Raw genomic sequence first — 27211 nt, forward strand, 5'->3', positions numbered from 1 at the left:
AAAAGTTAAACTATTATAAACTAAAAATATTTACCGTACTTTAAGCTTTTGGCTAATATAAAACTAACCTCATTTGTTAGGAGAGATAAAAAGTTTATATAAAGTAATAAATCATGAATTTTGACAAAAGTAGTATAAGGTATTTTCACTTAAATAAATTAAGGAAACATTCAAAAAGATATTTTTACACAGAAAAAGAAGTAAATTATTTGAGGAAAAATAAATTGTATTATTATACTTAAATAATTAACACACAAAAGACATATTTGGATGCTGGTTTTAATTTCCCCAGTAGTCTTCATGAAGATTTTGTAGTTGATGGCAATGGTGCTTTTCCTTTCTGCTTAGCAGCCTTTTCCATTTTTATCTGAAAATTTAAAATATTTGTTGATATAATTTGTAAAACATCCTAAAGAAAAAAAAGGTTGCACATACCTCATTTGGGTTCATGTCTTATTTATCACAGCCATTTTACACACCTAGCGGTTATTAAGCTGCTAAATACTAAAGCCACAATCTGATTGTTGAAGGGACCTAACTGCATTTTTAAAATATGGTTTGTTGGGGTATGCAAGCTCCCAACTCCTCTCCCTCCTGTGTTTGCTCTCTTCTTCTCTCTCAGAGACAGGGCAGACTTCATTAACACCTTAGAGACAGAGAGAGAATGGGTCAGAAGGAGGGGGAAGAGGTAGAGAGTCTCACTTACACACACACACACCCCTTCACACACACAGCCCAGCACACGGGAGAGATTTGAGGAGTGCTGACTGAACAGAGGACTCAGAGAATGAGCACAAAAGCGAGAACCCTGCAGAGAGGGGTCCTGTCAAGGGCTCTGTCTCTATCTCAGTGTGTGAGTATGTGTGTATGTATATGTGTGTGTGTGTGTGTGTGTGTGTGTGTATCTCAAACACAGTCAAAGAATGACAAAATTTTTTAATTAAAAATGTAATCAGGGACTTCCCTGGTGGCGCAGTGGTTAAGAATCCACCTGCCAGTGCAGGGACACGGGTTCGAGCCCTGCTCCAGGAAGATCCCACATGCTGTGAAACAACTAAGCCTGTGTGCCACAACTACTGAGTCTGCGCTCTAGAGCCCACGAGCCACAACTACTGAGCCCAAGTACTGCAATTACTGAAGCCCACGTGCCTAGAGCCCGTGCTCCACAACAAGAAGAGCCGCCACAACTAGAGAAAGCCTGCACACAGCAACGAAGACCCAACGCAGCCAAAAATAATAAATAAATTTTTTTTTAAAAGTCATCTAGTACTGTTTGATTTCAACTTTACAAAAGCATTTTAACAAAAATAACATATAATGAATATTGCTTTGGAGAAATGATTAAATTAATTTTAATTGCCACTAAAGTTAAAAAAAAGAAAAGCTTAAATGCCTAACCTTACATCCAGCCTATGCACATTCCCTACAGCGTTACAGGATACACCTAATCCAGTTGGATTATCTCTGGAACACATACTGCTTAAAGGACAGTTACCTTTAATTCTGATTTCTACATTTCAACAGTTACCTTCTCCACTGTAACTGAAACAAAGAAGCTTGCATACCCTAAGCAGCAGCCTTCTGATCTTTTAGAAACATATAAATCCTTTCCTTGGGGAAAAAAAAAAGACTCCATAGAACAAAAAACCCACGTTCCTTTTACTGCCACTCACACCCACACACACCAATTCCAAGGCAGCACCACTGCCTTACCCCTGCAAAAGAAGGGGAGAGAAAATATGGGGCATGGTGGGTGGAGGCAAGGCCTCTTACTTCCTAATATGATGGGAATTATACAAGGAAACCAGAAGAGGCCTGGCAAAACCAGTCTACCCAATCTCACCAAACTGCAAGTAACCTCCTAAAAATAAAAGTGAATGAATCTCACCTCTGTCTCTTCCCCATTTTCTCCCTCTCTCTCTCCTCTTTGAGTTGGCTGGGAACCTCATTCAAAAATCATACACTCGGGATTTCCCTTGCGGTCCAGTGGTTAAGATTCCACACTTAACTGCAGGGTGCACAAGTTCGATCCCTGGTCAGGGAACTAAGATACTCCATGCTGCGCAGCACAGCCAAAAAATTAAATAAATAAAAATCGTTCACTCATATCACTCTTGTACACTGTAAAGGTCAACAGGCCATCTGAAGGACCCCCAAAGAACACTCTGTTCTGAGGCAAAGATTATGGGCCTCGGAGTCAGAAGAATACCTGAATCCTACCTCTACTGTTGATTAACCATCTGAGGCAAACTACTAACCAACAGTTTTGTTCTTTGTAAAAAAGGTCATAGTAATAGGCACTATGTAATAGGGTTGTTCTAAAGGTTTAAATAAGATTTTATATATATATATATATATATATATATATACACACACACATATATATACATATATATATACACACATATATATATACACACACACACATATATATGTATATATGTATATGTGTATATATATATATAAATCTAGGTACCTAATAAGCACTCAAATGCTAATCCCCTTACCCCTCTCATTTAGGGCCAAGTGTTACATTTGCAGTAACATCAAAAAAAATCAAATGTGCTAAACAAACAACAAAAGCCAAAGCAGCATTTACTCATTTTAAATAGTACTTAGCAAATACATCCACCTAATACATTATCCAAAGAGCAAAAACACCTCCTCTTTCTCCTCCCTAATTTTTTTAAATTCTTTTATACAGCAGGTCCTTATTAGTCATCAATTTTATATACATCAGTGTATACATGTCAATTCCAATTGCCCAATTCATCACACCACCACTCCCACACCCCCGCAGCTTTCCCCGCTTGGTGGCCATACATTTGTTCTCTACATCCGTGTCTCAATTTCTGCCCTGCAAACTGGTTCATCTGTACCATTTTTCTAGGTTCCACATATATGAGTTAATATACGATATTTGTTTTTCTCTTTCTGACTTACTTCACTGTGTATGACAGTCTCTAGATCCATCCACCTCTCAACAAATGACCCAATTTCGTGCCTTTTTATGGCTGAGTAATATTCCATTGTATATATGTACCACATCTTCTTTATCCATTCATCTGTCCATGGGCATTTAGGTTGCTTCCAGGACCTGGCTACTGTAAATAGTGCTGCAATGAACACTGGGGTAAATGTGTCTTTTTGAATTATGGTTTTCTCTGGGTATATGCCCAGTAGTGGGATTGCTGGATCATATGGTAATTCTATTTTTAGTTTTTTAAGGAACCTCCATACTGTTCTCCACAGTGGCTGTATCAATTTACATTCCCACCAACAGTGCAAGAAGGTTCCCTTTTCTCCACACCCTCTCCACCATTTATTTGTAGATTTTCTGATGATGCTCATTCTAAGTGGTGTGAGGTGATACCTCATTGTAGTTTTGATTTGCATTTCTCTAATAATCAGCGATGTTGAGCAGCTTTTTATGTGCTTCTGGGCCATCTGTATGTCTTCTCTGGAGAAATGTCTATTTAGGTCTTCTGACCATTTTTGGATTGGGTTGTTTGTTTTTTTAATATTGAGCTGCATGAGCTGTTTATATATTTTGGAGATTAATCCTTTGTCCGTTGATTCATTTGCAAATATTTTCTCCCACTCTGAGGGTTGTCTTTTCGTCTTTTTTATGGTTTCCTTTGCTGTGCAAAAATTTTGAAGTTTCATGAGGTCCCATTTGTTTTTGTTTTTATTTCCATTACTCTAGGAGGTGGATTAAAAAAGATCTTGCTGTGATTTATGTCAAAGAGTGTTCTTCCTATGTTTTCCTCTAAGAGTTTTATAGTGTCTGTAATCCATTTTGAGTTTATTTTTGTATATGGTATTAGGGAGTGTTCTAATTTCATTCTTTTACATGTAGCTGTCCCGTTTTCCCAGCACCACTTATTGAAGAGTCTGTCTTTTGTCCATTGTATATCCTTGCCTCCTTTGTCATAGATTAGTTGACCATAGGTGTGTGGGTTTATCTCTGGGCTTTCTATCATGTTCCATTGATCTATGTTTCTGTTTTTGTGCCAGTACCATATTGTTTTGATTACTGTAGCTGTATAGTATAGTCTGAAGTCAGGGAGTCTGATTCCTCCAGCTCCATTTTTTTCCCTCAAGACTGCTTTGGCTGTGTCTCCATACAAATTTTAAGATTTCTTGTTCTAGTTCCGTAAAAAATGCCATGGGTAATTTGATAGGGATTGCATTGAATCTGTAGATTGCTTTGGGTAGTATAGTAATTTTCACAATATTGATTCTTCCAATCCAAGAACATGGTATAGCTCTCCATCTGTTGGTATCATCTTTAATTTCTTTCATCAGTGTCTTATAGCTTTCTGCGTACAGGTCTTTTGTCTCCTTAGGTAGGTTTATTCCTAGGTATTTTATTCCTTTTGTTGCAATGGTAAATGGGAGTGTTTCCTTAATTTCTCTTTCAGATTTTTCATCATTAGTGTATTGGAATGCAAGAGATTTCTGTGCATTAATTTTGTATCCTGCAACTTTACCAAATTCATTGATTAGCTCTAGAAGTTTTCTGGTGGCATCTTTAGGATTCTCTATGTATAGTATCACGTCGTCTGCAAACAGTGACAGTTTTACTTCTTCTTTTCTGATTTGGATTTCTTTTATTTCTTTTTCTTCTCTGATTGCTGTGGCTAGGACTTCCAAAACTATGTTGAATAATAGTGGCGAGAGTGGACATCCTTGTCTTGTTCCAGATCTTAGAGGAAATGCTTTCAGTTTTTCACCATTGAGAATGATGTTTGCTATGGGTTTGTCATATATGGCCTTTATTATGTTGAGGTAGGTTCCCCCTATGCCCACTTTCTGGAGAGTTTTTATCATAAATGGGTGTTGAATTTTGTCAAAAGCTTTTTCTGCATCTATTGAGATGATCATATGGTTTTTATTCTTTAATTTGTTAGTATGGTGTATCACATTGATTGATTTGTGTATATTGAAGAATCCTTGCATCCCTGGGATAAATCCCACTTAATTATGGTGTATGAACCTTTTAATGTGTTGTTGGACTCTGTTTGCTACTACTTTGTTGAGGATTTTTGCATCTATATTCATCAGTGAGATTGGTCTATAATTTTCTTTTTTTGTAGTATCTTTGCCTGGTTTTGGTATCAGGGCGATGGTGGCCTCATAGAATGAGTTTGGGAGTGTTCCTTCCTCTGCAATTTTTTGGAAGAGCTTGAGAAGGATGGGTGTTAGCTCTTCTCTAAATGTTTGATAGAATTCACCTGTGAAGCCATCTAGTCCTGGACTTTTGTTTCTTGGAAGATTTTTAATCATAGTTTCAATTTCATTACTTGTGATTGGTCTGTTCATATTTTCTATTTCTTCCTGGTTCAGTCTTGGAAGGTTAAACCTTTGTAAGAATTTGTCCAGTTCTTCCAGGTTGTCCATTTTATTGGCATAGAGTTGCTTGCGGTAGTCCCTTAGGATGCTTTGTATTTCTGCAGTGTCTGTTGTAACGTCTCCTTTTTCATTTCTAATTTTATTGATTTGAGTCCTCTCCCTCTTTTTCTTGATGAATCTGGCTAATGGTTCATCAATTTTGTTTATCTTCTCAAAGAACCAGCTTTTAGTTTTGTTGATCTTTGCTATTGTTTTCTTTTTTTTCTGCTATTGTTTTCTTTGTTTCTATTTAATTTATTTATGCTCTGATGTTTATGATTTGTTTCCTTCTGCTAACTTTGGGTTTTGTTTGTTCTTCTATCTCTAGTTCCTTTAGGTGCAAAGTTAGATTGTTTATTTGAGATTTTTCTTGTTTCTTGAGGTAGGCTTGTATAGCTACAAACTTCCCTCTTAGAACTGCTTTTGCTGCATCCCATAGGTTTTGGATCATCATGTTTTCATTGTCATTTGTCTCTAGGTATTTTTTGATTTCCTCTTTGATTTCTTCAGTGATCTCTTGGTTATTTAGTAGTGTATTGTTTAGCCTCCATGTGTTTTTGTTTTTTATGTTTTTTTCCCTTAATTCATTTCTAATCTCATAGCGTTGTGGTCAGAAAAGATGCTTGATATGATTTCAATTATCTTAAATTTACTGAGGCTTGATTTGTGACCCAAGATGTGATCTATCCTGGAGACTGTTCCATGCACACTTGAGAAGAAAGTGTAATCTACTGTTTTGGATGGAATGTCCTATAAATATCAATTAAATCTATCTGGTCTGTTGTGTCATTTAAAGCTTCTGTTTCCTTATTTATTTTCATTTTGGATGATATGTCCATTTAAGTGAGGTGTTAAAAGTCCCCCACTATTATCGTGTTACTGTCGATTTCCTCTTTTTTTTTGTTTTTGTTTTTGTTTTTGTTTTTGCAGTACATGGGCCTCTCATTGCTGTGGCCTCTCCAGTTGCGGAGCACAGGCTCCGGACGTGCAGGCTCAGCGGCCATGGTTCACGGGCGCAGCCGTTCCACAGCATGTGGGATCTTCCCCGACCGGGGCACGAACCCATGTCCCCTGCATCGGCAGGTGGACTCTCAACCACTGTGCCACCAGGGAAGCCCCAATTTCCTCTTTTATAGCTGTTAGCAGTTGCCTATGTGTTGAGGTGCTCCTATGTTGGGTGCATATATATTTATAATTGTTATATCTTCTTCTTGGATTGACCCCTAGATCATTATGTAGTGCCCTTCCTTGTCTCTTGTAACATTCTTTATTTTAAAGTCTATTTTGTCTGATATGAGTATTGCTATTCCAGCTTTCTTTTGATTTCCATTTGCATGGAATATCTTTTTCCATCCCCTCACTTTCAGTCTGAATGTGTCCCTAGGTCTGAAGTGGGTCTCTTGTAGACAGCATATATATGGGTCTTGTTTTTGTATCCATTCAGCAAGCCTGTGTCTTTTGGTTGGAGCACTTAATCCATTCACGTTTAAGGTAATTATCGATATGTATGTTCCTATGACCATTTTCTTAATTGTTTTGGGTTTGTTTTTGTAGGTCCTTTTCTTGTCTTGTGTTTCCCACTTAGAGAAGTTCCTTTAGCGTTTGTTGTAGAGCTGGTTTGGTGGTGCTGAATTCTCTTAGCTTTTGCTTGTCTGTAAAGCTTTTGATTTCTCCATCAAATCTGAATGATATCCTTGTGGGGTAGAGTAATCTTGGTTGTAGGTTCTTCCCTTTCATCACTTTCAGTATATCATGCCACTCCCTTCTGGCTTGTAGAGTTTCGGCTGAGAAATCAGCTGTTAACCTTATGGAAATTCCCTTGTATCTTATTTGTCGTTTTTCCCTTGCTGCTTTCAATAATTTTTCTTTGTCTTTCATTTTTGCCAATTTGATTACTATGTGGCTCGGTGTGTTTCTCCTTGGGTTTATCCTGTATGGGACTCTCTGTGCTTCCTGGACTTGGGTGGCTATTTCCTTTCCCATGTTAGGGAAGTTTTTGACTATAATCTCTTCAAATATTTTCTCTGGTCCTTTCTCTCTCTCTTCTCCTTCTGGGACCCCTATAATGCGAATGTTGTTGCATTTAATGTTGTCTCAGAGGTCTCTTAGGCTGTCTTCATTCCTTTTCATTCTTTTTTCTTTATTCTGTTCCGCAGCAGCGAGTTCCACCATTCTGTCTTCCAGGTCACTTATCCGTTCTTCTGCCTCCGTTATTCTGCTATTGATTCCTTCTAGTGTAGTTTTCATTTCAGTTATTGTATTGTTCATTTCTGTTTGTTTGTTCTTTAATTCTTCTAGGTCTTTGTTAAACATCTCTTGCATCTTCTCCATCTTTGCCTCCATTCTTTTTCCGAGGTCCTGGATCATCTTCACTATCATTATTCTGAATTCTTTTTCTGGAAGTTTGCCTGTGTCTGCTTCATTTAGCCGATTTTCTGGGGTTTTATTTTGTTCCTTCATCTGGTACATAGCCCTCTGCCTTTTCATCTTGTCTGTCTTTCCGTGAATGTGGTTTTTGTTCCACAGGCTGCAGGACTGTAGTTCTTCTTGCTTCTGCTGTCTGCCCTCTCCTTAAATATTGTTTTAAATTTCCTGGCATTAACATAGCGTCTTGCACCTAGCTGACCTTTAATAATTGTTTCCTTAATAAAATTCTCCTTTATTGAGGAAAAGAGACCAAAGGCCATCCACAATGGAAGAAAATAATTTGACCCGATATATTACAGAAGCTAAGAAGCAACTCTTTAATAATATGTAAAAGTAGTTAGTAAACTATGTTACCACAAAGGCTTCAATTATCAAAACCAATTCACACTAATCATAGATTCTTCCCCACACCCAATGATACCAATGAGTAGCAAAGGATACAAGCAAAACCAGATTCAGATGTAGCACTGCTTTCTAATGGGGCCCTGAACCCATCAGATTTAGTTTCCTAATCATCCTTTTTCCCTCAGTGGTGCTTGTCATAGTTTTTTGGAGTAAAAGATGAGTACTAACAATGTGTATGATACATGTCAGCTCAGAGGAAGCTGTTTAGGTTTGAGTTTCTTAGTTTTTATACTCCATAACAAAGGCTGGAGAGGTTATAAGCTGTATCTCATAACTCCATAAATCACACAGGCTGAAGAGTTATAAACCACATCCCATAAATCCATAAATTCTAGGTCTATTTATAATAAGAAGTCTGGATGGGCCAGGTATATCCCCTAAAACATTCACAGATAAGAACTACCCCCTTTACTTTGCCACAAGCAAATACCATCAGCATGTTCTTCAAGGCAGTCAACACTACCCAAGCTCCTGGAGGAGGGAAGGAAGGAGTTCTAGAATCCTGTCCCTCATAAGCCTATGAGGAAAAACTAAAGTTCAGCTGTTAATGTGTGTGTTCTAAGAACACATATTGATCTGATTAAACGTCTATCCTTGGGCTTCCCTGGTGGCACAGTGGTTGAGAGTCCACCTGCCGATGCAGCAGACACGGGTTCGTGCCCTGGTCTGGGATGATCCCACATGCTGTGTATTATACCTGTATTTATCTTTTCAATTTTCCATAAATATTTATTGAAAACATGTTATGTACAAGGCACTGTACTTAGTTCTGGGGAAAATACAAATAATAAAAAATACTATACTTATCCCCAAGGAGTTTATGGTGTGGTGGTGAACTGATGAAAATTATCATTACCGAAAGCAGGGAACACATCAACACTGTAGTTGTTGGGCCCTGAAAATTGTTAAAATATGTTTATGTTTAGTGTTCTGCTTCTTAAAGGCTATTGGGTAATTCTAACTTGAGTCTGCCTATACCTAGAAGCCACTAAGGAGAAGAAATACTATACATTAAGAATTCAATATACAAGGACTTCCCTGGTGGCCCAGTGGTTAGGAATCCGCCTGCCAATGCAGGGGACACGGGTTCGATCCCTGGTCCAGGAAGATCCCACATGTCATGGAACAACTAAGCCCGTGCACCACAACTACTGCGCCTGCGCTCTAGAGCCCACAAGCCACAACTAGTAAGCCCACGTGCCATAAATACTGAAGCCCACGTGCCTAGAGCCTGTGCTCTGCAACAAGAGAAGCCATTGCAATGAGAAGCTCGCACACCACAACAGAGTAGGCCCCACTCACTACAACCACAGAAAGCCTGCGCACAGGAATGAAGACCCAACGTAGCCAAAAATAAATAAATTACTTAATTTTAAAAAAAGAATTCAACATATATATAATTTACAAATCTGCTCAGGTTGATCTTTATTATTGACAGTTTTATGTGTATATTTAGTCAATCTTTATGACCTCCATAAATTATCATATTCATTAGTCCTGTTTCTCTCTGAATTGTTCTAAATAAGCCTCAAGGCCTAACACTAGCTATAAGTAGACGTTATAAATTATTTTTAATGATGATCCACAATCAATATATAGTTGTTCTACAGTACCTCTGTTACAAGTAAATGCTTAATGTAAGCAGGTTTTCCTACAGACTTACCCTTTCCTGGTATCGTCTTTCAAAGAAAGCCATATCGTCCTCTTCAGGTTTCCTTAAGGAAGAAACTTGACTGCTTGTACCTACTAGTAAGGAAAAAGAAAAATCTAAGTACAGTTGACCCTTGAACAACATGGGTTTGCACTGTGTATCCATTTATACTCAGATTTTTTTTCAAAAAATACCTACTACACTACTGCATGCTCCTGGGTTGGTTGAATCTGCAGATGTGGAGGAACCGTGGATACAGAGGAACTGTGGATACAGAGGCCCAGCTGTAAACTTATACGAGGATTTTTCAACTGCACAGGGGTGGGGGGTCCCTAACCCAGCTGTGTTGTTCAAGAGTCAACTGTACTCATATAATTATAAATTCTTCTGAAATAAAAAACAGAAAAAAAACTTTCCTCCTTCTGAGTGATTATTTTGTGTTTTTCAAACCAGAAATGATCTAAAGGAATCATTGATCCTACTCCCTCTTTTTCAGAAAGCAGGGCATCATAAGACAAAAGTAATGTTCATTGGTAAACATTCTCCAAATATTCAAGTGGTTCATATTAAATTACACCATATAGCTATTTCACATCAGAGCTCATTTAGCTTTGTTCAACTACTTTTTAAATTTTATAGCTAGAAATTCATGTAACACTGTAACAGATAATGCGCAGAAGTAACTATTGAAGGTTTGCACTAAGGTCTGAATGTTTGTGTTCCTGCCCCCTCCCCCCACCACCCAAAATTCATATGTTGAAATCCTAATGCTCAATGTGATGGTCCTAGGAGGTGGGGCCTTTGGGAGGTACTTAGATCATGAGGGTGGAGCGCTCATGAATGGGATTAGTGTTCTTATAAAGGAGACCCCATAGAGAGTCCTCAACCCTTCTACCATGTGAGGACACAAGGAGAAGGCACTGGCTATGAATCAGGAAGAGCACTGTCACCAGAACACAACCATGCTGGCACCTTTATCTGGGACTTCCCCACCTCCAGAACTGTGAGAAACAAGTTTCTGCTGTTTATAAGCAACCCAGTCTATGGTATTTTGTTACAGCCACCTGAACAGACTAAGAGAGTTTGTGTAGGCAACCAAAAGTGATGCTACTTCCTGCTTTGAAATTTTTCAAAACTAAAATAATTTTAACCATTTCCATGGTATTTACTTTTTTTATACCTTGTCAAGAACTAGTTTATGTGCTGAAAGGAACTTAAAATCGCTTCAGGAAGGAAAATCTGGTTTTCCTTGTAGGTAAGCCAAGCACCTAATTCCATGGAAAAGTTCACCTTCATTTCAGGTGAATGTCTTGGTTGGGTCCCTTCACATCCAAAATATAATATCAACCTGAACACCTGTTCTTCTTTTTAAAGCATATGAATTCACCCTCAACCAGCAACACAAAAATCATATGACTCCAGATGATCACCACAGAGTATAACCACACTGCCAACAACTACCTAATACAAACCTTGTTGAGAAAAACAAGAAAAATTGCTTAGAATATATGCTCTCTATCCATTCGTCTGTAAACCCTGGGTCTTTCCCTGGATCACACTGGACCATCTGAGCTAAGCTTCTTGCAGAATCACCTTCACTGAGTTACATTTTAATAAATGGTATGTTACCATTTATCTGGTAAAATGGGATATTACCACTTTTATCAAAAGTAAGTATCAGAATTAACCAACCAGAGGCTGCATTTGCTGAAAAAAAGTTTTTGAAAACCTTGGGCTACTGCATCATTGAGGGTCACTACATAAATTTCTTTAAAATCCAGCATTGGGGGGCTTCCCTGGTAGCGCAGTGGTTAAGAATCCACCTGCCAACGTAGGGGACACTGGTTCGATCCCTGGCCCCAGAAAATTCCACATGCCGTGGAACGAGAAACCCCATGTGCCACAACTACTGAGCCTGCACTCTAGAGCCCGCGTACCACAGCTACTGAAACCCATGTGCCTAGAGCTCGTGCTCCTAACAAGAGAAGCCACTGCAATGAGAAGCCTGCACACCACAACGAAGAGTAGCCCCCGCTCTCCACAACTAGAGAAAGCCCGTGCACAGCAACAAAGACCCAACGCAGCCAAAAATAAAAACAAATAAATAAATTTATAAAAAAAAAAATCCAGCACTGGTACAACTTTCATGTGCACCGAGGAATTCATGGCTCCTCCTTTCTAATAAGGAAAAGTATTTAACTGATCTCACCTTCCTTTTTGTACCTTGGCTACCACTACAACTCAGTCAAAACTGCAGCTTAATGTAATAGTTACATCAACTTTGAAAGTTGACACAACTCACAGATATCGAGAATGAACTAGTGGTCAGCAGTGGGAAGAGGGAAATTGGGGAGGGGCAAGATAGGAGAAGGGGATTAAGAGACAGAAACTACTACATATAAATAAGCTACAAGGATATATCGTACAGCATAGGAAATATAGCCAATATTTTATAACAACTTTAAATAGAATATAATCCATACAAATTCTGAATCACTATGTTGTATACCTGAAAGGAATATAATACTGTAAATCGACTATACCTCACTAAAAAAAAGTGACACAATTGTGTCCTTTTCTTTTGTTTTGATTTCTTACTTCTATCTACATCTTATAATTACTTCATTGTGCAAATCCCTTGCGCAAAAAGTCAGTGTACATGAAAAGGTTGTATGAAAACACAAATAAATCAAAGAAAATTCTCATTTCAGAATATTTTAAAATATTAAATACCTCATAAATCATACAAATTCCTTCTTCGTTTTTATTCTTGTTTTCAATAAAGGAAATAGAATACTTAAAAATGTATAAAAATGAACTTTATTCATTTTTATGTGCAATTTATAAATGGTAAAACCTTGCTAATCTATAATTATCAAGGGATTACACCTTGTTTGGGAGAGCCTAAAGGATCAAGGCAATTAGTCCACTAGAGGGCTCTCTTATTCAGATCAAAGCAATAACATGTCCCAGAATAAGGTTTTAAAACTCCCAATTTTTGTATTATCAGAATCCTCATAATTCCAAGATTTAACAATTTTTTCCCAATTAAAATGAAGATTATTGCTTTTTCTCAGTGCCTGGACAATATAAAAGTGAAATGATAATCAAATTGTGGTAATACTGGAAAAAAAGAGTAATCTGGAAAATATATCAATCTATATTCTTTACTACATCCAAAAATATTTCTCAATTTAATTTCATTACCATCTGTTAGTGTTTCTGGAGAAGAGCTAGATGATGCTTGAAATGCTTTTAGAAATGGGTGGTCCATGGCTGTAACTGGAGAGTCTAAAAATTCACCTGAAGGTGCACCTGAGAACAAAATATGTGAAGAATGAAAATTAAATCTTTATTTGTTAGGATACAAAGAAGTTATTTCAAATGTGAAATAAATTAGAGCCCCAAGCAGAATCATTATAAAAATCCTTTCTGTACAATGAAAATTCTTGTTTATATAAATTTTTGCCATATAAAGTAAAGGCAAATGGATAAAAGTACTTCTGCATTTCTCAGAGAACTTTCTCACAGAAAAAAAAATGCACGAATGTAACTGTATGTCAGCAAAGAAGTATAAGACCTTAACATAATCACAAAACATTATCAAAAGCAAGACATTCAGAATTTAAAAACCTCTAGTTAAAGAGGATAGAATAAGTGTATTTTTCCTCTATTCCTTACTGGGAAACCATCTAAAAACAAAATATGAAAAAATAAAGAAAACTCCTTCAATGAAATGGGGAAACAATCATAATCCTAAACCACAAACTACAAAGACCAACTGCTACATTCACTTTTGGACCGAAAGGAAGGAAGCTGCAGAAAAAATTAGTAAGTCCTCTACTTCTTCACAAACCACCCCTCCCCCACATGCCTATCCCCATCCACGGGTAGAGAGAAGGAAATAAACTCTTAGTCCTTTCCTATAAAGTGAATAGTGTGGGACAATTGCTCAGCCTTTCAGATTCCTGCACCCCTCCTTCCCCAGCTCCTCCCTCTTGTGACCTGTGGGAAGATCAGAGAAGGGGGCTCAGGTCCAGCCAGGTCCTTGTGTGTTCTCTGGTGGCCGTGTGTGCTACTGATCTCAAACGCTAAAGGCTGGGAAAAGTTGCAATTTAGTCTCTCAGCTTGGTAGGGCCTGGTAGCCTCACACGCTCTCACTAGAAGTACAGACCTCTCAGCTGCCTGCCACTTTTTCTACCGAATCCCCCAGAGCTCAGGGGAACCACATCTAGCTCTGCTCTGCAGTCACCTTTGGCCCCTTGCTATGACAGATGCTATGGCAGGCCCACTGCCTCACAGCTCACCTGCCTTCCAAGCACCCCACAGGAGCCGGGAATTACTACGGGCTCCTTCAGTATCACAAAGGAACAAATTCCAGCAAAAGATCATCTCTGTCCAGGACTCTACATGGCTAATGGAGCAGACGTCCCTCTGCTCCGGGCTCCCCTACATCTAAAATCAAGACAAAAACATCTTATGTTTCCTCTACTCGTTCTCATCTTTCCTCACCCCACCTTCCAGCAGAGGCCAGAAGGAAAAGTTTTTTTTTCTTTCTATGATAAAGATACTTAAGTGATAAAATACCAGAAGTCACAAAAAGGCAAAGATGCCGGCTACTAACACTATTACTTAGCATTGTTCTGAAAGTACCAGTCATTCTGATTGGTCAAAGAGTAAGAAGAGTCATAAACATTGGAAAGGAAGAAGCAAAACTATCATTACAGTTGACCTTTGAACTGTGCAGGGGTTAAGGGTGCCAACCCTTCACGCAGTCAAAATCCACATATAACTTTACCGTCAGCCTTCCGTTATCCACAGTTCCACATCTGCAGATTCAACCAACTACAGATTGTATAGTATCATAGTGTTTGCTACTGAAAAAAAATCCATGTATAAATGGACCCTTGCAGTTCAAAGCCCTGTTGCTCAAGGGTCAACTGTATATGCAAAATCAACTAAAGATATACATTTAAAATCTTAAGATTAAGTAATAATGACTGGTAACAAAAGCAGCATACAACATTTCCTTTTTCATAAGTAAACAATAATCAGCTAGAAAATATAAAGGAAGGGAAAAATCCATATATGATAGCTATAAAAACGATGAAATATCTAGAAATTTAAGAATTGTGCAGGACTTTCATGAAGGTAACTTCAGAATTCCACTAAGCTACACAGAAGAAGACAAAGAAATGAAGAGACTCAATATTTTAAAACAGCAAATCTTCCTATATTAATCTACATATTCAACTAAAATAATAGAAAGTTTTGTAATAATAGAATGTTTTTAAAAAACAATGCCAAAGGTCTGAAAGAATTAAAAGGGAAGAATAGGTCAGGAAAATTCTAAAGTAAAAAAATGAAGTCATACATATTAATTTATTATAAAGCTGTAGTAATGAAAACAATAAGGTAGTCACACAGAAATAGACAATAATGAGTCTGACTAATGAGCCCAGAACAATTTTGGGGTTGAACCCAGTCCTACCACTTACTAGCTGAATAACACAGAACAAGATGTTTTACTACTCTGTGCTGAGTTTCCTCGCCTGCAAAAAGGATTAATAATAGCACCTAACTCAGAGCTGTTGTGAGGATTAAATGAGGTAATAGATATAAAGAGGCTGGAACAAGCCTCGCAGTACAAAGTCGTAATTATCATCAACAACATCATTACCATCATTTTTTGTTTGCCACTGATAACTGGGTTTTCTGTAACTGTTGCATGAGCCTAATACAATCATGTATCCATAAAAATTGAAAAAGGATTTATTTATGGAATTTAACAAGCTAGTTATAAAATAACCTAGAAGAGAAAATGCACAAATATATCAAGGCAATCCTGAAAAATGAACACAAACAGGAAGAATTTACCATATCAATTATCAAAGCACACTATGAAGAACAATAATTAAAAATATGAAATATTGGCACAAAATATGCAATTAAGGCCAATGGCACAAAATAGAAAGTACAATAGAATATGGTAAAGGTAAAGTTTCAAATTATTTGGGAAAAATGGTGTTTGTATAACTTGCCATTGATTTGGACAAAAACCAAAGTTATACACACCTCACACTTTCACAAAAAATAAATTCCAGATACATAAGAAAGCTAAACATAAAAGCAAAACAATTAAGCATTAAAGTAAAATGAACGAGAACATATTTATAAAATTAGAGTAGGGAAGGCCTGTTTCCTACATTTGAAAACTGTAAAACAACAACAATAAGAAGTAAAAAACCCAAAAGACAAATGACATATTGGAAGAAAATATCTGCAAAATAAATACAAAGGGTTAGTATACAGAATATATAAGAAGACTTCTTATAAATCAATGAGAAAATAGAAAAACATAAAAATAAGCAAAGTATATGGACAGACAATTCACAGAAAGTAAAATGGACACTAAATATAAGAATACTCTCATCTCACTAATAATGAGGGAAATCAACTGAACTGAAACAATGATAACATTTTCACACATTAGACTGGCAAAAAAACTAAGTTTAATGACATCAATGATCAGCATAAATGTTTGGAAATAGGTAAGCTAAAACATCACTAAAGGAAGTATAAACAAGTACAGCATTTTTGGAGGGCAATTCGACAGAACATATTACAATTTCACAAGTGCATACTCTTCAACCCAACAATTCTACTTCTCTCCATCTGCCTTAGAGTCAAATTCACATGGTACACAAGGAAGCAAGTTCAAGGATTTGGGCGGCACGATGTTTGTAAAGGCAAAAAAATAAAATGGAAACAATCTAAATGCCATGAACAAGGAAATGGTTCAGAAAACTGATATATATCTATAGTGTGGAATACTACAAAGCAGTTAAAATATAAGTAGATTTGTATATCCTGATATAATAGGCCTTCAAAAATTATTCTAAGTTTAAAAAAAGTAAATGTACGTTTACATTATAAAAATGTACGTTAAAAAGAGAAATACAAATCAATTGATGACAGCAAATTACCCTCTAGGAAAGCATCTGGGGTTAAGAAAAGTGTTCAAGGGGGACTTGTTGGAATCTGTTTTAACAAGAAAATATTGATTTATGTTTTTGTAATCTTTGTAATGAAAAAAATAAAAGTAATACATGCTTTTTATGAAAAAAAAAATCCACACACATAGAAGTATTTAAAGTAGATAGGAACCATAGTTCTTTTCCCCAGAAGGATCCAGCTACCTTCAATAGTTTGAGATATATCCAATTAAACTTCTCTGCATATTACTTTAAATTTTTATATATGCAAGCGGATATATTTGTGCGAATACATGTAGACATACATGCATATGATCATACATTACTACAGATGTGATAACATGTACACACATGCGTGTACATACACACATGGACAAAAACCTATGCTTCCAAAATGAGATGGTTATAATGGCAAAAATTACATACAATAGGATAACAGGTAAACTGTATCATATCAAATAAAACAAATTATTATTCCGCTATTACAAACAATGGGCTTGTGAGTTGGGATTTCGGTATGAGTATTGGGGTAGGAGTGATCTTTTCTCTTATGTTTTCTAATTTTTCTGTAATAATCATACATCGGATAGTGACAATAAAACCTTTTTTAAAAAATAAAAATCAAATGAGAGAATATTTTTTGAAAATAACATGAAGAACTTAAAGTGCAAAACAAATACAAGGCTTCACTATTGTTAGCACAAATAACACATATTGTGTTAGCACAATATGATAAGCTCACAGTTCATATATCATCACTTACCAATTCCACTGTCATCTAATCGCATGTAGTCTTCTGCCAGTGAGCTAAAGCCAGTTAATCCTCCCATTGCTGCATAAGGAACGTCCCGTCCCACCGGTTTTCTCTGAGCCAGTCTTTCTTGCTTAGTTTCCACTACTGTGTAATGGGCATATGCAGGCTGACCACAAGCACAAGTGAAGCAGCTATGGAATCCTGAACACTGAGAACCTGAATCAAGATGTAAACCAAGTTAAACGTTTTAAAATATAGGTAATGAGCTGTATGCCCTATAAACCACTTAGCTTGGCCAAAATCACCTGAATCTGGATCTCTCATACACTGTGCTCTGGCCCCTGTACCTCTTATCCCTAGCCCCTGAACTCCCTCCCTCCCAGTTACTGCTCTTACTTTTAAAAGATGCTAAAATGGTAAGAGAGTACGTAGCAAAAAAAAAAAACAATTGGAAAAACCAATCAGGACTAAAGGAAACTGAGCTAAACATTGGAGAGCCAGGAAATACAGGCCCTCTCCTCAAATATTGAGTTAAAAGCAGGTATGGGGGGGGACAGCCCAGTGGTGAAGAAATAAGGTGGAAACGTCTCTGTGGGTCAATTCCCCATAAAAGCCATATTGGAAGGCCAACCCAAAGACATAGAAAGATGCAACAGAATACTGTTTAACAACAAAAAGGAAAGAAGTACTGACGCATGTTACAGCATGGATGAATCATAAAAACATTACACTAAGTGAAAGATGCTAATCAGAAAAGACCACATACTCCATGATTCCACTTATATGAAATGTCTAGAACAGGCAAATCCACAGAGACAGAAAGTAGATTATTGGTCATCTAGAGCTGAGGGGAGGAAGAAATAGGAATGACTGCTAATTGATATGGAATTTCTTTTTGGAGTGATGAAAATATTCTAAAACTTATTGTGGTGATGACTGCACAACTCTGTGAATATATTAAAACCCATTAGGTTGTACCCTCAAAATGGATGAATTATATAGTATGTGAATCATATCAATAAAATTACTGTTTGTAAAAAAAAAATAACAAGCCACGTTGAAATGGAGTCCAGAATACACCATTAACAAAATCTTTACACACTCACACTTCTGACAAATGTGTACGGGAACCAAGGCACATAATAAATAAGTTTTATTCAAATACTTCCATACTTCATCAGTGAAACATATTTATTTCTGCCACTGTCATTAAAAATGTTTTATAACATATTTCATCATAAGATTTCAATTCAAGATACTACAAAAAGAACTGGAAAAACTATCTCCTGAAGAAAAATATTTTACCCATTTTTTAAAAAATCCTACCTAGGGCTTCCTTGGTTGCACAGTGGTTAAGAATCCGCCTGCCAATGCAGGGGACACGGGTTCGAGACTTGGTCTGGGAAGATCCCACATGCCGCAGAGCAACTAAGCCCATGCGCCACAACTACTGAGCCTGCACTCTAGAGCCCGTGAACCACAACTACTGAGCCCGTGTGCCACAACTACTGAAACCCGCGTGCCTAGAGCCCATGCTCTGAAACAAGAGAAGCCACCACAATGAGAAGCCAGCACACCGCAACAAAGAATAGCCCCGGCTAGCCAAAACTAGAGAAAGCCAGTGTGCAGCAATGAAGACCCAATGCAGCCAAAAATAAATAAGTAAAAATAAAATAAAATTTTTAAAAGAATTTTAAAAATATATCCTATCTATTCCAAAGGGTTTTTAAAAGGATGATGAAGAGGAAGGGTATATGGGATGGTGGCTGGGATTTGGGTATAGGTATCGAGATAAGGGTGCTATTGCCTACAAAGTGTTAAAAGCATCATGTTACATTTTGCTTTTCCCATCAATCTATGTCTTAGGCAATAACATAATAATCTGCCAGCAAATTATACAAATTTTTTAGACTTATAAAATCCTTTTTAAGGATTATTATTCTGTAAATAGAATTCAGTTGGTAAAACGTCCACAATTCAAAAATTTGAATCAGATCACATCTAGTGATTCTTTAAAATCTATTACTGTTACTTATTTGAATTACATGAGATTAAGGTTGAGATTAGAGATTAAGGTTGATGACTGCAAAGCATATAAATAACTGAGATTTTCCACAAAAATAAAATTTTAGAGTAGATACCCATCATCCTAGTTGTTTAATGTCGCTGTAGCTGAATGAAACTGGCACAGAGACACATTAAACATTCAATAAGGAGATAAAAGCATTCTGTTTGTGTGTTTATCATAATGTAACTCACAGGCATTGCACATAAAGCCAGGCCCAGCACTATGCTGATCAGCAAAGTGCTTGCACCTGCAGCGAATGGGCTGCATGCCATTCAGAGGCACGTAGAGGTAAGCCCTGCATGGGCAGCCCGTCACTTGACAAGGCAGACTGATGGGGCGCTGCTGAGGAATCGTTTCAAAGTCAGTTTTATGTTGTTTATACCTAAAAAAAATCAAGAGAAGAAATAAAAGCACAATGCAGGTACTGCCAGAAATGACAACTGCTGTTCTGTTAAATGCAAAATGATTCTTTTTCATTTTTATTTTTCTTTCATTGTTCTTATCAGTAAGGTTGAAAATACACTCCCCTGCATGCAGTATTTGTCAGCTATGTTGCTTTGGTCAGAAAAATCTTCACCCATCTAGATTTTTATTTTTAATTATTTAAGAAGAATTTTCACAACAATATACAAAGAAATAGCAAATAATTATCTTAAAATACCACTACAGATTCTTTAATAAAGAAGCACAACCCAAGAGCATGAAAAAACTTCTTCATGAAAATTCTTTTTATCAAAGTGCATTATTTACATTTATTTTCACAGGTTTGCTACTTAAAATTGAAATAAGTTCAATAAACGTATAATAATGCTATTTATTTTAATATAATTTAATTTTTAACTTTAAACTTCAAAATAAATTATCAACACCTTTCAAAGCCAAAGCTCTTTGTTAAAATGCTGTACCTAATTTTCTCAGGCCACTGGCTTCCTTCTCATTAAGTGATACTCAGTAAAATAATATTAAATTTATTATTCTCAATATTATCCTAGGTAACAGAAGTTAAAATAACGAGATACCAATTTTCACTTAGCAAAGAGAGCCAAAGTTTTCTTAACTGTACATATTTCACAGTGCTGTCAAGAGTGTTACAAAAGAACCAATCCCATTTAATAGGGTTTCAAGAAACATAAAAAGATGCATCCTTTAACCTAGATGGTTCATTTTTGAAGAATATACCCTAAGAAAATTATTCCATGTATATAAAGAGCTTTGTGCATAAGGATAGCATTAGCAACAGTACTTACAATAGCAATATATATAAAGCATACTCATAATAAGGGAATGGATAAGTATATTACTAGAAGACAGTTTTCAAACTCTTTTACCAGTGAAAATTTTTCTTTAAATAAAATCTTTTACAGAACCATAATACTATACAAAATAGATTAAAGCAGAATTGGTTAAAGCAAGGCGAAGAGCCATAATTGGAGTCTGTCCTCCCCCTAACTTGCCCTTCCACCTGGTACGCCCCCGAGACTCCGTCATAGCTCTGGGGAAAACACAGTGAACACCACTGGACTAGCTGGAATATCAAGCAGGTATTAAAAATCTTGTTTGCAATTACTACGAACCATGTGGAAACATTTCCGTGATTCTGTAATGAAAAACTGGTTCAATATTTATACATACATATAATTAACAACTAAATGAACTATGTAAAGAAAAAAGTACATGAACATAGTAAAACATATTAACAGCAGCTGGCTTTAGGTGGTGAGTCTTCTTCCTATGTTTCTATATATCCCTCATTTTCCTTAAATAACCAATGTTTCACATCCATAATAGGGAAATATTAATTCAGACAGAGATCTCACTGAGTGACTGGTACTAAAGAACTTTTCCATCCAAGTGGGGTTGGGTCACTTTTGAAGGTTAATTCCATGCTGTACAATTATACATAGATATGAGACTGGCACTAAATTTTTACAAGGATAAATGATAAAACTAACATAAATTTACCAAAGTCCTCTTCATTTCTGAAAGATATCAACATAACCCTCATCCTCCATTCCTCCACAGTGTTTTTATTTGGGGTTGCTAAATAAATTTCAAGTCAATCTATACACAACATTACTTATCCTAGCAACTGCCTAACAACCTCCAGCAAACTGCAAGTCTGTAAACAGCAACTACACAGAGTACCTCAGGAAAGAGCCCCAGAAACTATCAGAACAGGGTGGCTCTCCCATGGTTCCTTTGGAACAGAAAGTTGAAGTCGTTACCTAAAACCACGTAATAGTTTCTGTGATTTTTCCTTGAAGCAGTTTGTCCTTTTGAGCTTTACAACTAAGACCTGTGACAGTCATAAAATTTAAAGTAGAACAGGATAAACACAGCAAAATGCAAACCTCAGGTATAGGTAACACACATCAATGGTTGGAGCCTCATGTATTTCCTTTCCTCCATGAGCTTTTCTCAGAAGAGGACCACTTGTAATAAAAAGCTGTGTGCTTGTATTTTTGTTTAAAGAAAGATATACACACACACACACACACACACACACACACACACAGAGTTGACCCCTGAACAATACAGGTTTAAACTGCGGATTTTTTTTTTCAGTAAACATGCAGTAGGCCCTCAGTATCCATGGCTTCCTCATCTGGGCATTAAACCAACCACGTATTGTGTTCCTACTATGTTTATGATCTGAGGGTGGCTGAATCCACATCTGCAGACAGGAGGGCCCAGCTATGGGACTCGAGCATCCCCAGATTTTGGTGTCCGCAGTGGGTTCTGGAACCAATCCTTCACAGGCGTGAGTGTGTGTGTGTGTGTGTGTGTAAATAAAAGAGAAAGGTAGTCATACAACACACTTCTTAAAGTGTAAAGGGAGATTAGTAAATGTGAGGAGAAATGCTTCTATTTGTAGATTGGTAACCTGTTCAGTGTAGCTCAACTCAAGCAACTCTAAAATCAGTTCTGCATAACTTATGTAAGCTGAAGAATGGCTATGTGGGGGTCGATTACACCATACTCTCCAATATTGAGTGTGTCTGAAAATGTTCATAATGAAAGGTGAAAATGAATAAATAAAATAAACTCTTTCTGCAGAGAAAAAAATAAAAATAAAATCAGCTCTGCAGTCTGATGACCCATCCTCTACTACCTTGTCCAGAGGTGGGAGAGGCAGACTCTGCTCCCCAGCCTAACTGAAAGATCCCTGGCAAAGCCACAGGGGCACCAATATCTTTCTAACCAATGGTAAGACAAAAGATGCTTAAGGTGATAAACTCCATAATGAGTTCTAATCTGATACAACAGAAATTTTTAAAATATAGCCCCCCAAAACCTTAAATAATTTCTGGCATATTATTGGTATATAAAAGCCTGTTTTCAAATGTTTTCCAATGATCACCAATAATGGTATTTATAGAAGGAAGATATGCTCTGCTACAGTTTTATACTTCCTAATCACCAGAAACCTTAGCAATAAAATATCTTACCTATGGGTACAAAAACACAGTGTCTCTGGACCCACAAGTTTACAATCCATTCCAGTTGGTGATCGCCAGCTCACGAATAATCTGTTCTGTAAACGCATAGGTAAGACTTTTCTTTTGTATTCTTCATATTCTTCAGGAGTAAAAAGTTTCCCTCCATCATCCTCACCAACAATTCTACAACAAAAAAATACTTCTCTTAAGCCTTGTGGATTTATTTTCCAGGTTAAAAATACTAAAATTAAGCTATACTTGTATAGTCAAAGGAAATGCTGCTTCGGCTTTTTTACTTAGGCTCATGTTAATAGCAAAATTACACACAATAGTAATAAAGCTTTTGCTTCCCATATAAAAGAGAATTATGAATAAGAAAGTCAATGAATTCATAACATCTGACTTCAATGATCCAGGTTTACCACTAGAGAATTACCACATATTCATCTCAGTTTCTCCTTTGATTCTGAAGCAAACATGCTCATTTTTCCCATTAAAAGCCGGAGCCCAAACTGCTAAAAAATTCTAATATTTTCCTCCTTAAACAATAGCCCCCCCCAAAAAAACAAATGGTACAAAAAACATCGACGCTGAAGACAACATAACTAATGCCCACACCTGACTCCAAACCCTGGCCAGGAGTTTAAACTAAGATGGGACCCACAAACACCCTTGGATCTGCACCAGCTCAAACCCAACATATGCACTGAGTAATCAGGTGCAACATTGTTTAATTCCAGAAGACCGACCTCAAAATCTTATGGGAAAAATTAAGCCAACACTATTTCTTAATTTCTTAGGAAATTAAGAATTGGACTCCCTGGAGGAAAAGGAAGCACAATTAAAATTGAAGAAATATCTCCTTGAAAATACCTCCTTTAAAAGTCATGAAAAATGTTGTTTGCAGAATGCTACATAATTTTTGGTGCAATCCATACTCTTTTCCATACTTTCAAGCCTTTACCTGAGGTAGATAAATAAAACCAACTCACAGGCTATGAAACCATTACAAGCTTCTTCCTTACTTAAATAATTTAGATACACAATAGTAAAAAAAATAAAAACAAAGGGCATTTTATTCTGAGATAAGTTTTGGGCCACTTTGCTTTATTATAGCTACCAAGAAGTATACCAACAGGTACTAAAAAGACCTTAAGATCAATGCAGATCTTTAAAGAAAGAGATCATTTGATTTTAAGTTCTAAACCAGTATAGCTCAAACTTTATTTACAGAATCCCGAAGAAATCTAGTTCAAATGCAGATTAAGATTAAAATGCCTGAAGAGGGCCTGGTGATGCTCCCTGGTGATGCCATGACTGCTACACTTTGAGCAGCAAGCCCCTAACTTTTAGAGAATTATTTCAGGCAGTTTATGTTTGAAGAATAATTTCCTCCCAGGCCCTAACATTTTCTGGGCCAGGCAAGAGACTACAACTGAAGGCCCACATTCCACATACCTGAATATCTAAATATCTAAGTTATCAGTCAACATCAGGACCCAGCAACTTGCTCCCAAGGAAATGTAAGACTTGGAGCCTCAAAGAGCCCGCTCTGCCCTACATGAGGGCTGGGTGGAAGCTGTTCTGGGCACAAGTCTCCTTGCGTTACCCGAACCAGGGATGAGGCCTGACCCATCAAGCTTCTCGCCCTCACTTTTTCTGGCTCAGAATTACCAAGACATTTCTAGGCATTACCCAAAAGTATGTCACCTAGACAGCCAGAGGGAAGTGCAGTCAGATAGGAACTCATTTGCCCAAGTAATGTGGGGCGACCACCTTTAAGCAGAGCTTAACCCAACTCTGGCTTGGGTTTCAGGCTGCTCAAGCTTCCCAGGTGAGGATACGATCGTCTCACTTCCCCCTTATACACACACACACACACACACACACACACACACACACATGCCTCAACTCCCCTTCCTCCTGCCTGTCCCTCTCCAGTAATTCCCACTCACCCAGTTTCCCAACTGTCAAAAACAAATGCCGTATGCTAACACATATATATGGAATCTAAGAAGAAAAAAAAAAAAGGTCATGAAGAACCTAGGGATAAGACAGGAATAAAGATGCAGACCTACTAGAGCATGGACTTGAGGATATGGGGAGGGGGAAGGGTAAGCTAGGACAAAGTGAGAGAGTGGCATGGACATATATACACTACCAAACGTAAAATAGATAGCTAGTGGGAAGTCGCCGCATAGCACGGGGAGATCAGCTAGGTGGTTTGTGACCACCTAGAAGGGTGGGAGGGAGGGAGATGCAAGATGGAAGAGATATGGGAACATATGTATATGTATAACTGATTCACTTTGTCATAAAGCAGAAACTAACACACCATTGTAAAGCAATTATACTCCAATAAAGATGTTAAAAAAAAAAAAAAAACCTTTCTTGGTAGACCGGAAAAACACATCGCTACAGGTGCATCGGTCTTTGTCAGGGCCCCAGGCAGTGAATCACTCCCTAAAGCCCTAGGAGCGGCTGCACTTCCAGTTTCCAGAGAAGAGTTTCTCCAGAACCACCAACACTACGACCAGTGTCTTTCTCTTAAAACCTGCCCCTCGGGGTTGGGAGCACGTTTAGAAGTTCACAACTTACCCTATTACTAAGTTAACATGCAAACTTGATGTCTGCTTTTACAGGCCCCGAGTACTCAATGTGTAATCTACACTGGCAGTTTAGAAGAACACAAAAAAAAGGATCTTTGCATAAATCCTTTGCATAAATAATCCTTCCTCAAAGAGGTCAGAGCGGGAGGCCTTTTAAATTGCCTCGGAAGAAATTTATTAGAATAGAACTGCGTGTCAGTACAATATTTAATTACAGAAAGAGAAAACCTGCAATCAATGTAAGCTTCCCCCACCAGCCCGGGAAGGGATTCCGGGGGCCCCCGCGAGCCAGCGCTGGGCCCCTGCCTGCGCCTCCAGCGCTCCTCCCGCGACGGGGGCCGGGCCCGCCCGCGCCTCCAGAGCTCCTCCAGCGAGAGGGACCGGGCCTGCCCGGGGCCTCCTGGCCCCGCGGAGCCGCCGCCTCACCTCCGGTACTCCATGTACTCGTCCACGGCCGCCACGCTGCCGGCGGGCAACGTCAGCCGCTCCATGGCGGTCGGGGAACCGGGAGGCGCCGGCTCTGGGGCCCCAGCCCGCCCTGCGCACGTGAGCAGAACCCTGAAGAGCCAAAACCGGTCCTGCCCCGGCCGGCCGCGCCCCCTCTCACCCGCCTCCCGATTGGCCCGCAGGAAGACCGCGGTGACCACGCAGGGCGCGCGCTTCCACCTGGCTGCCCACGAGAAACTTGGCCTCCACGCTCAACCCCGCCGCGCTGGGGATGCTGTTTACCGGCCTCCGCAAACCTTGTCCCTCTCGTTTTCCCTGGTCTGGCAGGTGTCCTTGTAAAATAACGAGTGACGAGGGAGTGCAATGCCTTGCATATAATGGATGCACAGAACATGGGTTATTTCTTTGTGCAGCGTTTTTCTCTGGTTGTGAGAAGGTTCTGGAACGTGTGAGGCCCACCTCTCCATAATCCCCAGCCGTGTTTTCAAATTTGGCGTTTAAAAAACTGTGATGTAAAATCAGTAGTCCTGAGTGTCTGCGTCCAGTTTGGTTGTCGCTAAAGCAACATGTTCTTCAAAGAAATTGAGAAGCGGTTTAAGCGGAAACAAAGAGAAACAATTCAGTTAAGATTTTTTTAAACCTTTGGAAATATTCTCCACAAAATTCTTTTCAAGGTTGAATTACAATGCGATTGGTAATTTGCACAGAATCTGGTTTAGTAACCTGGAAAAGAGGTAGGGAATCCATCATTATTCAGTCAAACTCTGAGGCTCCCTAGGGGTCAGCTTAAGCGCCCTCTATAAATTATCTGGGAGGGAGAATCCACAGACAATAAGACAAATAATTCGTTGAGCTCCAATACTTTATTTCAAAAATACTTCCCTGGATAGTTCAGGTCCCAAAGGCAAAATATGATATAGACAGTTTGCTTAAGTGCCCCCCTTCCTTTTCACTGCCCTTTCTTCCGTTCTGGAGTCGGTCCTCCTCCATAGGCAGTCAGGCAGGTCTCGTTCCCAACTTT

General features: G+C 38.1%; 1 protein-coding gene across 1 annotated transcript; it reads right to left on the reverse strand.

The window, feature by feature from the left end:
* Positions 1-27211, reverse strand: FAM221A (family with sequence similarity 221 member A). The gene is made up of 7 exons (XM_022585056.3): positions 26170-27211; positions 23144-23317; positions 19886-20076; positions 17636-17842; positions 13085-13192; positions 9890-9972; positions 1-367 (listed from the first exon to the last, which is right to left on the reverse strand). Exons 1-7 carry the CDS (start codon positions 26232-26234, stop codon positions 299-301), a joined length of 897 nt encoding a protein of 298 aa, XP_022440764.3. The 5' UTR covers positions 26235-27211; the 3' UTR covers positions 1-298.

The sequence above is a fragment of the Delphinapterus leucas genome, chromosome 9, assembly GCF_059928025.1.
Source record: "Delphinapterus leucas isolate spDelLeu-1000000601 "Yukka" chromosome 9, BTC_Dleu_Yukka2, whole genome shotgun sequence".
NCBI classification, from domain to species: domain Eukaryota; kingdom Metazoa; phylum Chordata; class Mammalia; order Artiodactyla; family Monodontidae; genus Delphinapterus; species Delphinapterus leucas.

Coding starts and splice junctions, on each gene's coding strand:
- FAM221A (XM_022585056.3), bottom strand. CDS start 26,234: ATGGAGCGGCTGACGTTGCCCGCCGGCAGCGTGGCGGCCGTGGACGAG. Junction 20,077..23,143: donor CTGTGTTTTTGTACCCATAG/GTAAGATATTTT, acceptor GATTTTTTTTAG/GTATAAACAACATAAAACTG. Junction 17,843..19,885: donor TGGCTTTATGTGCAATGCCT/GTGAGTTACATT, acceptor ATCTTGATTCAG/GTTCTCAGTGTTCAGGATTC.